This window comes from Globicephala melas, chromosome 11, assembly GCF_963455315.2.
Source record: "Globicephala melas chromosome 11, mGloMel1.2, whole genome shotgun sequence".
NCBI classification, from domain to species: domain Eukaryota; kingdom Metazoa; phylum Chordata; class Mammalia; order Artiodactyla; family Delphinidae; genus Globicephala; species Globicephala melas.
In genome coordinates, this window is record NC_083324.2 from 68445043 (window position 1) to 68458435 (window position 13393).

Genomic DNA, 13393 nt, shown 5'->3' on the forward strand with positions numbered 1-13393 from the left:
GAATCTAAATGTCAGGAAGTGCTTACTGTTCACAGAGACTGGTTCTAAGGATCCTGGTGCATACCAAACACCTGGGCTGCTCTGAGTAGAGGTCCTAGATGGAAAATGAATGGCTCATGAAAGGAGCCAGAGAGGGAACCGAGGCCCTGAAAGAGTGCTCACCAAGTCACTCAACAAATATTTATGGAGGGTCTACCATGGGCCAGGTACATGGAAACAACACAGATGAAGTCCCAGTCCTCATGAAGTAGGGAGAGACAGACAACGGATAATGAAACATTAAACATGATGTTGCTGCTATGAAGAAAAATAACTCAGCATAAAGGAGATAAAGAGTGACAGGGGAAGGTGTATTTTAGATAACGTGGCCTGGGAAGGCCTTTCTGATAATGTGACATTTGAGTAATGAGGTGAGGGAGGAGTGTTTCAGGGGAGGGATGGTGAGGAGGAGAGGCTTGGGAGGGAATGAGGCTGCAGAGGTTGCCAGGGGCCAGGCCATGTGAGGCCACTGGGTCCTGGAAAGAGGTTCTGGATAGTCACAGTAGTCAATATCACTGTCATTGGGACAATTTCATCCATAATAACGAGAAATTAGGCACAAACTTTCTTGAGATTTTTCATTTTTTAATGAACAATCTGGTGTAGGAGAGTGTTCAGTCATATTTCTAATAATTTTCAAGAGATTGTTCAGATTCCTGTATAAGCTTCTCTCTCTCTTTCTCTGTCTCTCCAACCTCCTCTCTATCTCTACTTCTGTCCCTCTCCCTCTCCCCATCTCAATTCCTATCTCCATCTCAATCTCTTATCCTTAGGGAACATTGTTTCCTGAAATCTACTCCTCTTTGTCTCCACAGTGGAAGAACAATCAGGAGAGCTCATCATATCATAGAACTTGTACACAGCATAAGTCATGATTTTGAAACATATTTTTAATAGTGGTTTGACAAATAAAACCACTTGGATTTCAAACTATACTACAAAGTTATAGTAATCGAAACAGTATGGTACTGGCACAAAAACAGACACACAGATCAATGAAACAGAATCAAAAGTCACACATATATGGACAATTAATTTATAACAAAGGAGCAAAGAACATACAATGGAGAAAGTCTTTTCAATAAATGATGCTGGGAAAATTGGACAGCCATATGCAAAAGAATGAATCTAGACCACTGACTTATGCCATACACAAAATTTAACTCAAAATGGATTAAAGACTTGAGTGTAAGACTCGAAACCATAAAATTCCTACAAGAAAACACAGGTGGTAAACTCATTGATGTCAGTCTTCACCACATTTTTGTGGATCTGACTCCAAAGGCAAGGGAAACAAAAGTAAAAATAAACAAATAGGACTACATCAAACTAAAAAGCTTCTGCACGATGAAGGAAACCATCATCAAAGTGAAAAGGCAACCCACTGAATGGGAGAAGATATTTGCAAATCATATATCCAATAAGGGGTTAATATTAAAAACATATAAAGAACCCATACGGTTCAACAACAACAAAAAACAACCTGATTAAAAAATGGGCAGAGGATCTGAATAGATATTTTTCCAACAAAGACATACAGATGGCCAACAGGCACATGAAAAGATGTCCCACATCACTAATTATTAGGGAAATACAAATCAAAACCACAATGACACACCATCTCACACCTCTTAGAATGGCTATTATCAAAAAGACAAAGAATTACAAATGTTGGAAAGGATGTGGAAAAAAGGGAACACTTGTACACTTTTGGTGGGACTGTAAATTGGTACAGCCACTATGACAAACAGTATGGAGATTCCTCAAAAAATTAAGAATAGAACTATCAATATGCCCCAGCCATATCACTTCTGGGTATTTATCTGAAGAACATGAAACACTCATTGGAAAAGATATATGTACCCCTATGTTCATTGAAGCATTATTTACAAGGGCCAAGACATGAAAACAACCTAAATGCCCATTGGTGGATGAATGGATAAAGAAGATGTGACATATATACACAATGGAATACTACTCAGCCATGGAAAGGAATGGAATCCTGACATTTTCGACGACATGAATGGACCTTGAAGGTGTTATGCTAAGTAAAATAAGTCAGACAGAGAAAGACAAATACCATATGCTTTCACTCACATATGGAATCTAAAAAAACAAAACAAACACACAAAATAAAACAAAGAAAACCTCATAGATACAGAGATCAGATTAATGGTTACCAGAGGTGAAGGGCGTCAACTGCATGGTGATGGATGGTAGCTAGACTAGTTGTGGTGATCACTTTGTAGTGTATACAGATATTGATTATAATGTTCTACACCTGAAACTTATTTTTTTAAAAAAGAAAACACACCATTCTTAACAGTGGTTTGACAAATAAAATCACTTTGGAGGCCAGTGACAATAAGCCAAATATAAAAAGGATAAAGTATTATTGATCCAGAGTTAAGTACTGACAAGAGATTCCCCCTAAAAGACTGCTTTGGTATCTATCAGTAATTCTCATTAGGACTGTATTAACTCAAATACTGAAGGGAATCATTTATTTTCTGCTTGCTTCCTCTCATTTCAAAAATAATCGGAGGGTCACAGGACAAGACTTATCATCATGATGATGGTATATCTCAAATTATATGGGATGGTCTTGATTTTAGTTATTTTGTCCCATATCTTTGGGAACAACTTATCAAATTTTAGGTTCAGGAGAGCCACTATACCTATAGTTGAAATCTGTTTTTTGGTTCTAATCCAGTTCAAACATATTGAGAAACTGAACCCAATTAAACTTTTATTAGACTAGTCTAATAAAAAAAATGGAGCTGCAAGTTAAACATGGTGGAAATGACTTTTCCTGAAGTCACCTTTAAATGCTTACTTTAAAAGGATGAAAGTGCTGATGGGTTTTCTGTATGTCACTTCCTCTATAAAGTCTTTCCTCCATGGTCCTCTGTCCTTTGCAAAACAGCTTGCCCTCCCCATCTTGGATCCGGGTGTCTATGACAGCAGCTCAGCACCATCACTAAGCATGTATGTCTGGTCATCTGCCCCTCTCTCTCCAATGGCCAGCCTCCTGCAGGACCCTTTGGTTTGTCTCTGAGCTTCCGATTCTTAACACAGTGCCTGACATGGTATCAACAATACTCAATCAGTGTTTATTCACTAGAAATAATGAATAAAGGTATAAATTAGTTTTATTTCAAAGTGAGATTTATTTGGTGCAAAAATGGGGATTTAAGTCTCTTCCTTTAGGTATATTTATTTGCATTGAAATAAAAGTCTGGATATCAATGAAGATTTTATTAGTACACATATGCCCTTTTGAAACAAATTTTGTGTTTGTGGGTTTGATAACACAATGTGTTTGGTTTTAAACTATATTTAAACTGTTTTTGGTCTTAAATCATTTAATTGTATTAAAAGAAATCCCATCAGATAACTATTTCCAACTATCGCGCCAAGCCCCAAGGATGAAAGGTGAAGGCCTACCCTCTGTTTTGCACATGGTTTAAGAGCCTGAGGGTCAACTCCAGCACAGCTCCCAGCTTTACTGACTGTTTCAGTCTGGAAGGATGGGATTATTTCCCAATAGGAGAGTAAGTAGAGCAAAGAGGAGTTTGGGGACTCCTAAAGAGCAGGAGTGAAGGCTGCCCTGGCCAGAGCCCCAGGTCATTTCCTGTTTGGTAAAATGTACATCAAACTAGGGCATCATTTCCTTCAGGTAACACTTGCCTGCACAGGTGGATTTCCATCGTTCAATACCTTAAATTGTGTGATTACGTGCTCATGAGCCAGTCAAACACCTCTGAAGCTTTTCCCATTGTGGGTTTAATGTAGCGTATGCATAATCTTCGCTGTATTAATATTCACTGCATATTCTTTGATTGTGTGTCACAAAATGATAGAAAGAAAGGTGCTGTGTACATTCATTTAAAGCAGACATGGCTCCTGCCTTCAAAGGCTTTTCCATATGGTGGGGACACAGATAACAACCAAACAATGCCACAAGTACATGACTGTAAACAGAGATAAGTACTCCGAAGGAAAAGCACAGAAAACACAAAAATGTGCAGCACAGTCATGATTCAGTTGGGGCTGCAAGTCAGAGAAGGTGTCTTTGAGGAAGAACAATTTAAACTGAGGTTTGAAGGATGAGTAGAATAAACAAAACAATGTGTGTGCGTGTGTGTGTGTGTGTGTGTGTGTGTGTGTGTGTGTGTGTGTACATGTCCCTATGCATGTCATCACAGGCAGAAGTCAGAAGCAACTGCATATGCAATGGCCCCAGGTTAGAAGACAGGATGAAATTAAACACTGAAAGGTCGGTGCTGTTGAAGTAAAGGGAGCAAAGGGGAGAGGAATATGAAATGTGGCTGAAAACACAGTAAGGGGTCAGACCAGGCAGACAGTTGTAGGCCACATGCAGGATTTTGGTGTTTTCCCAGGAACAACAGGAAGTCAGAAGTCACTGCGGAGTTTCAAGAAGAATGAAATGGTAAGGACTGTGTTTTTAAAAAGGAATATTCTGGCTGCACAGAAAAAGATTTAGAGGGGAGCGGAAAAACCTATTATGATACAAATTTAGTAGTAGAAAAAGGGTGACAGAGGTTTGGGCGAGGATAACAACAGCAGAGGTAGTGTGAAGTGGTCCAAGTCAAGACATGCTTTGAGGACAGAGTCAACAGGACTTCCAGATGGGTTGGATTTGGGGGATGAGAAAATGATTACAATCACAGGTAGCTTCTAAGTTTCTGGCCTGGGCAACTGTAGGGTTTGTAGATACATTGACTGAGGGGGATCCAGTGGCTGAGATCAGGTCTGGAGAAAGATGGCAAAGAATTCAGCTCGGGGCATGTTGAGTTCAGGGCCAGCTGTCAGGTAGGCAATGTGATCAATGAGCAGGGCATTCAGAGAAGAATAAATATGGACGAGTAAAATAAATACGAGTCATCAGCATCTGGATGGCAACTGACATGTGGGTGTTGCAGAGATCATCTAGGAAAAAGTATAAAGAAAAAGAGAAGAGGAGGTCTTATGACAATGCCTTGAGGAACACCCACATGAAAGGAGGATAATCTGGCCCAAGAAGCCAAAGAGCAGTCAGGAGATGGGAAGAAGACAAGAGAAGAGAAAGTTTCAGCGAGAGCGTGGTGAATAATGTTGAATGCTGCTGAGAGGTCACCGAAGATGAAGACTGACATAGGCCCATCAAACTGATCTACACTGGGGTCCATCAATGGGGCAAAAGTCAAATTGGAGTGTGTAGTGTAGTGAGTGGGGTGGAAAGGAAGGGAGACCGTGAGTGAAGGCAACTTCTTGGAGTCGTTTAGCTTACAAGAGAGGAAAGTGACAGTAGGTAGAGGGGGATGTTTGCTCAAGGGGGAGCATTTTGTTTCAAATACGGGAAACTTGAGCCTAAATACTAATAAGAAGAGCCCAGTAAAAAGAGAGAAGCTGTAGACTAAGAAAAAAATAGAAGGGGAGTTGAGGTCCCTGACATGGCAGAAGGCACTGGGGTTGAGAGCACAATTGGTGAGGTCGGCTCTGGAAGAGACACCTTCTCTACTGTAACGAGAAGGAGTAGAGGGTGGGTACAGATGCAGGATGGTGTGCAGGTTTGGCAGCAGAGCAGGAAACTGAGGAAGTTCTCCTCAACTTGTATATGTAGTCATTAATTGTAAAAATATATGTGTGCTTAGGGGCTTGTCATCAAAGATACGTTGCTATTATTAAACTAATTATAGCAAAATTTTACTTAAAGGAAAATCCCTCATTGTACAGTTTTATTTTGCTTTGGCTTGTTTAATGACTAGTCTTTTAATTCTATGTTTCGTCATACAGATTTCTCCAGTTGTTTAGAAGTCAGGTTAGTTGAGGTTAAATTTACAGATGGTAAAATTTTAAATTTGCCCTTTCTAGGTGTGTAGTACTATGACTTTTGACAAATGTGTATACTTATGTAACCACCACTAAAATCACGATATAGAATATTTCAGTCACTCTTAATACCCCCCTCTTGTTTCTTTTTCACAGTTTCTTCCCCTACCTGCAACCTCGGCAAATATCACCCCCCCCCCCCCCCCGCCACACACACACACTGTGCTCAGTCCCTCTAGGTAGCTTTGTTTATGTGGTCTGCTTCATCTTAGAATGGTGCCTTTTTCCTCGTGACATCCTTTCAGGCTTCGTTGGCTTGCTCAGTGAGTGATATCTGCAATGGCTTCCCCCATTCCTACATAACGATTTAGCTTTTCATTATCATAGATTATGAGCAAATACTGTATTAAACCATGTGTGATAAATTGATATTAGATTTAAAAACATGGAGCTGAAAGTGAGCATAGATAGCATTTAGTCATAAGATAGCATTTACACATAAAAGAGCCATTAAAAACTAACATGATTAGAATTAAAAGTATAATTAATGTTTTACAATTCTCAGTGTCCATTTGTTCTTTCCACTAATACACTCTTTTATTCTCTGTTTTATATATACATATGTGTGTGTATAAATGTGCGTGTGTGCATATATCTTATTTTCCCAATAAAACTGTAAATCCTTGGAATTATTTGCTGTATCCTATATTACTAACCCCCCCCAAAACACCTATTAAAATGATTAGCATCCAGTAGGTACTCAATAAATTCAGTTTGAAGGATTAACTGATTTATAAAAATTAACTAAAGGAAATAAGTTAGAGACAGACCAATACTATATGAACTTACTTATGTGTACAAAATTAAATGTTGAACTCAGAGAGTAGATCAGTGGTTGCCAGGGGCTGCAGGGCAGGGGAAATAGGGAGATGGAGGTCAAAGGGTACAAACTTCCAGTTTTAAGATGAATACATTCTGAGGACCTAATGTACAGCATGGTGACTATAGTTAACAATACTCTATTGTATTCTTGAAAACTGCCTACAGCGTAGATGTTAAATGTTCTCATCACACACAGAAACACATAGTTACATAAGTAACTATGTGAGGTGATGGAGGCATTAACTAACCTTACCGTGGTAATTATTTCACAATATATACCTACATTAAATCATCACACTGTACTCTTTAAACTTACACAATGTTATATGTCAATTATATCTCACTAAAGCCGGGAGATAAAAGAGAAAAGAAAAGCAAAGGATCGAGATGCTTGTAAATTTACTTTAGGCAAACTTGAGCCCATGAGATCCAATTCAGCTCCGTCTCAGAAAGAAAATGTTGCTGTGCAGAAAATATTCTACTCATTTAGACTTGGGCCAGGAAACAAAGCTTCCATCCTAGCCAGAGGCCTAAGGGATTTTTTTAAAGGAAGAACGAGATATGTGTTTAGAGAATCAATCAGAATTAAATCTTCACCCAAGAAGTTTTGTATAAACATTAACTTGGCTATACAGCCTCCATCCAGCTGTCTCTTTTCAAATTTTACACAGGCAAAAAAAAAAAAAAAAAAAAAGATGTAAACTAAAAATATCCCAATAACTGGAGGCTGACATCTGAAATCCTCTTCAGTTGAAGCATCCAAGTCAATGCAACAAATATTTACATTAAGAACTGAAATTCTGGGAAATAGTTCAAAAAATTTGATAGGGCTAGGTATTAACAGACATCTCCAAACTGTCCAATGCATACTACATAGAATATATTATCTATTAAATATCTGCTTTCTGATGTCCTTCGCAGAATCCCTGAGAGGAATGTCTTCATGCCATGCCAGTCAGCATAAGCCCAGGAATCAGCAGCACAGACAAGTAGACAAGGCTAGAACATTCCTGCCACTCTGTCCTGCCAAGCTGTGGGACTCTTCCTCTCTGCTACACTACTATCTCCCTCCCACCCTTGCCATCCGGGAGTCTGGGCGCAATGGGAGGACTGAAGCTCATTCACATTCCTGAGTAAATGTCCAGGGGCCCCAGAAGACAAAGAAGCACAGACGATATGAAATGCCAGAGCCACATTAGGGGCAAATTTTAACTTATCTCTTTTACTTTAACATGATAAAGCACTCTTAAATCTGATGAATTTTAAGTTGTACCAATATTGATCTAGCTAATTATGCCAAAACATAAATGCAACTATAATATAACAAAAACAATAACAAAAAACCACATTCTCTGAATAATCCTCACCATCAGCATGAACAAGCACCAAGGTTACTGGATTGTGAAACTCTACGCTTGGCTTTGGCAGGGTGAATGCAGTTTGCAGCGTGAGCTCTCCCCAGCTGCTGGTCAGAAACCATTAATGAGATGTAATGCAATATAGTGCTCTTATACTGACAGCAGAGAAGCGACTTCATTGCAAATTGCTGAAGTTCACTTACTAGCACATAAACTAATTTTACATGATTCCTGAGCTCAAAATTAATCATCACTATCTCTGCGGTCTCATGTTTTATTCATCTCTCCTCATAATACTTATATGTTGCATCATAATTACTTGTGCTCATGTCTGTCACTGCCACTAACTTGTGAACCGATTGAGAGCTGGATCTAGGTTTTGCTCATCTTTGTGCTCCTTTCAGGGCCCAGGATAGAGTTGTGTGAATAGTAGATGAATAATAAACATTTAATGAGTGAACCAATTGTCCAGAAAAACTAATGGCAACCCTACATACTGTCTGTATAGAATCTGTTCCAATTGACATTTGTATATTTGTTATCTGTGGATCAAAGGAAACCAATCCAAAATCTAACCATCTGTCAGTATTTTAAATCTGCTGTCACAATTTTATTTCTCATGATTCTACCCCGAAACTCCTGTGACTGGCAAATTTGCTTGTTGTCAGTAACTTTTAGATAGAAACATCTGTTTATATAATAAATGGCAAGTTAGTAAAAGAGGTAATGTAAACATAATACAATATTAAATATCATAAAGAAGTTATAACAAAATGTGCTTATTATTGTTTCTTATTCTTCATAGAATTTTTCTTTTTGTGAAAGTATAGTCTGTGGTAGTCTCTTTAAGAGAGGATGTAGCATGGTAAATTTTCTGTCTGAAAGCTTGTACGTCTGAAAAGTGGCTTTATTTCACCTTCACCTTTGAATATTAATTTGGCTAGATACAAAAATCTCCATTCATAGTTCTTTTTTGTTTTGTTTTGTGTTTCAGCACTAGAAGTTCTTGTTTCCAGAGTTGTTGATGAGAAGTCTTCTCTAAAGCAGATTCTTGGTTGTTAATAATTTTCTTCTCGGATAACTTTTAGGATTATTTTCTATCTGGTGACGTTCTAAAAGTTTTCTACAACATTATTATACTACTCAGCATATGGTAACCCTTTCGTTCTGAAGTCCTATGTCTTTTTCTTCTTTTTTTTTTTTAGTTCCAAGAAATAGGTTTTCTTTCTTTAACTATTGGCTCCCCTGCATTATCTCTATTTCGTCTCCATAAATTCTGTTTTCTTACATGTTGACAAATCTAGAGTTATTCTCTACGATTCTTTTCTTTAAACTTTCTTTTTTTACCCTTTTATCTTATATTCTGGAAGAATCCCTTAGCCCCCACCTTCCTGGTTCACTAATTTGCCCCTCTGTGTTTACATTCTGCTATTTGGCCATCATTAAGTTCTTAATGGCAACAAGTACATTTTTTTCATTTTCAAGATCTCCTCTTGATCCTGTTATTGTTTCATGGATGGAATGCCATGTTTTGTATCTCTAAAGATAGTAACCACTTTCCTTGCTTAGTTCTGAAGCCCTCCAAGCTGTAAATGCTTGTTCTTGGCTTTTTCCATGTTGGCTGTCCTCATATTTCTAGTCACTCCCAACTGTGAGCTCGCATTTCCTAGACTCTAAGCTCTCTCAGCTTGGGCAGCCAGTCTTAGGTGAGGGACTGAAGCAGCTGTGGGTGCCTGTGCTCCCTACTGTTTTCAGTGAGAACAGGAGATGGGCAGCGCTGGAGACAGCAGCTGGTCTCTAGAGCTTATGCAGTCCCTCTTTGTCCTGGGCATCATCAGCTACCTGGGGTCCTTCCCTATTTCCCCATCCTAAACACTGACCTAAACACTGCAGGGAGAAAGGAAGAAGGGAGTACACAGGGGTTCATAGGAACAAGCTCCTCCCACTACAAGAGCTCTACCAACCCTCAGTGGCTGTTCCCAGCCCTCTCCTGCTCCAGGATGCCACCACTTCTAGACATGGGACCTTGGCGGTGCTGCACCATGACTTGGTCTATCCTTTTCTCTTGCCCATCTCAATCCCACTGTTCAGTCCCCCAGGAATTCCTTGAAGCTTCTAATCCCTTATTAAGTTTACTTCTTATTCTTGGGTGTGGCTAGAGATTCAGATGTTTCTTTATATCAGTTCTAAAAGCCCCCCAATCTGGAGGGAACCTGCAGCATATTTTTGCACATTCTGACATTTTGAACCACAACATTCAGAATCTTACCCTTAAACGGAGCCTTCTGAGCAACATAGAGTACACAGGAATTAGAGAAAACACTGTTACTTATTTGATATGTTGGTCATTTCCCTGTTTGCTTTTAGATCCAATTTCCACTTTTCCCTTGTTTGACTCTGCATCACAGGAAACTACACTCCCTGACTCTTTTAACAGCTGGCTTTTGGGTAAGTTGTTCAGCCAACGGGAGGCACTGGTGGAGACTGGAAGGGGAGGTGAGGTGGGAGGTGATGCCTCTACAGCACCCATGGCTCTTCAGAGGCCTCAGCTTCCATTCTGTCGGGCAGCGTTCAACTTGTCCAGCTCCTGCTGGCTGGCACTAGTCTCTGGCCTTGGTAACACAACCTTCTACCGATGTCCCTCCAGTCCTAGGGGCGTAGGACCTCCTCCTGCTGCTCTGATCTCTGGGGTGCCGCAGCACCTCATAGTACCATCTCCTGGGCAACAAATTTCCTATATTAAATTCCTGCTGTTGAGAGGCCTAGAATGGTTTTGTTTTCCTGGCTGGATTCTGATTTGAAGATCAAAGTTCTGAAGAGACTTCTTCAAAAATAATATTGGGTAAGTCCTTTCTCTGAGGGGAAGGGAGCACCATAGTAAAGGAATTTTAAACTTGGGTTTCTCAATATCTAAGATATCCCAAGTTATTTCAAGGAGTGACATGAAATCCTCTAAAATGTGAAATTTGGCAGTACATTTCTCCTTAATTGCATATATGCCACAAAGCGGTTTTGTAAGGAAAGCCTTAGGGGCCTATCATATTATTAAACACAGTGTTCTAGAATCAGGAAATGCTATCCTAGAGGAGGAAGGCTTCGAGTATAACAGAAACCTTGCCTAAGGCTTCTCAAGCTTTACACCTACCTTCAGGGGGAGCCATGAGCTTGTTTAAAGAAAATACTTTCATCATCTGTTACCGCTTTCTCTGTTGAGAGAGGGTTATGTGAAATGACAGAAAACCTTAAAAAAAATCTTGTGTAGCTTTGTTATTCTGAAATAGAGAATACCAGTGCCTTCTAAGCCTAGTCCGTTATGATCACTCCACAGTGCTTAATAAGCAGCACAGAAACAACTAGAGAGCCCGCCACTGTGGCCCATGATCAGAGAGAGAACGAGAGCCACGCTGTGCCCTTGGTATGCCATATAGCTGCAAATCTAAAGGCTCTGAAAGATGCCGCACTTGTAGGAAGCCCTGAATACCTGCTTTCATTTCCATCTTGAGTGTTTGAACTGTAATATATGGACCATCTATTTATTAAAGGAGAGAGCTTACTTTGGCATGGGATAAATTGGTGCTTGCAGCAAGATGCTGTTTAATACAAGGGACGTTTCTTGAATTCCTTTCAGATCTGAGATCCACAGCTTAAGAGTGTTTGGTGTATACATTTAAAAACTGCATGACTATTATACAACCTCTTTTCTTCAGCTGGCATGAGAAGGATATTCCCATCCTCTCTATGCTCTGTTCTTTACTTCCTCAAAGCTGAGGAGGCAAAAACCCTGCCAGCCTTATCCAGCTTTTCATGGAAAGCCGCCACTCTTAACTGGCGCCTAAATGCAATTTCAGACCGTCCCAGGAGAACTTCGTTCTTTGAGGTGAATTCATAATATTAGGGCCAACAAAGAAGTTAACACAAACTTGAACGGTTAAAGAAAAAGAAAAAGTCTGCAGTCTTACTGAAGGAGCTCTGCTTCTGTGAGTGCCTCTGTCCTCTGCTCCCCAGTGACAATGGCCAGTTCATCCTTCAGTTCCTGGATTTCCTTTTGTAGGCGTATAATCATCTGCAAACGGCAAGGCAGGAGCGTAAATGTCAACTCCTCACTGAGGGGAACTATGTGACAGAGAACCATACATCTTTTAAAATTATGAACAAAAATGTACAGAGGATGATATAAAAGACACTCTTGTACTTAGCACCCAGCTTTGTTAAATCTTAACATTTCGTCAAAATAGTTCTAGGATTTTTCTTAACAAATAAAACATTACTGATGGAACTGGTATCCCTTATTCCTGTTCCCCTTCTGTCCTTCCTGGAGTGATTGCTGTCCTGCATTTAGTGGGTAGCATTTCCCTGCATGTTTTATACATTTACTCCATATGTACAGATGTGACTGTAAACGATGTATGATATCATCTTGCATGCCTTACACTTTATGTAAATGTTGCCATACTGCATGTAACTGCAACTTGCTTTTTTTTTCCCCTCACACTATGTTTTTGAGATTATTTATATTGCTTCATGTGGCTCTAGTTCATGAATTTTCATGGACATATAGTATTTCAGTAAAGGAATGTATCACAATTTACGTATCTATGTCTCCTGTTGAGGGACATTCAGGAGTTTTACTTTTGCGATTACAAAGAGTGTTGCTGTGAACATTATAAGTCTCTGGGCATGTGTGGGACAGTTTCCCTGCAGTGTGCACCTAGAACTGTGTGGAGGTAGAGTGAGTGCACCCCCTTATTATATATTGCCAAACTGCTCTTCAGAATGGATGCATAAATTCATATTCTCAGCAGCTATATATGTAAGTTCCTGTTTCCCCACATTTTTGTCATTTTGTATGTAGTACTGCCAGACACTTTAATCTTGCCTATCTAGGTGGGTGTAAAATGGTCTCTTATCTAGTTCTAATTTAGAACTAGTATTTTCATGATTATTAGTGAGGTCGATCATCTTTGTGTATGCATACTGGCTGTTTGGGTTTCCTCTTCTGTGAATTATTTATTCACCATCTTGCCCATGTTTCAGTTGAGTTGTTTTTCTTTTCCTTATTAATTTGCAGGTTTCTTTATATATTCGGGATGTGAACCCTTTGTTAGTTGTATGCAATGCACATGTTTTCTCCCAATCTATGTAATATTTTTCACTCTGTGGTGTTCTTTTTGTTAAATGAAAGTTTTAAATTTCAATATAATTTCATTATCAACTTCTTTTGTTTTGAGCTTTATATTTGTGTCTTCTTTAAGAAAATCTATTTTACCTAAAGCCATAGC

At 39.3% G+C, this 13393-nt stretch overlaps 1 protein-coding gene across 4 annotated transcripts in view; it reads right to left on the reverse strand.

Annotated features, from left to right (window-relative positions):
* KIF6 (kinesin family member 6) overlaps positions 1-13393 on the reverse strand; it is a 389797-nt gene that overhangs the window by 223867 nt on the left and 152537 nt on the right. For all 4 annotated transcript variants that reach the window (XM_060307977.1, XM_060307976.1, XM_060307978.1 and 1 more), the window contains one exon: positions 12074-12177. In XM_060307977.1, the coding sequence (XP_060163960.1) occupies positions 12074-12177 (104 nt within the window). The remainder of the gene's footprint in view (positions 1-12073; positions 12178-13393) is intronic.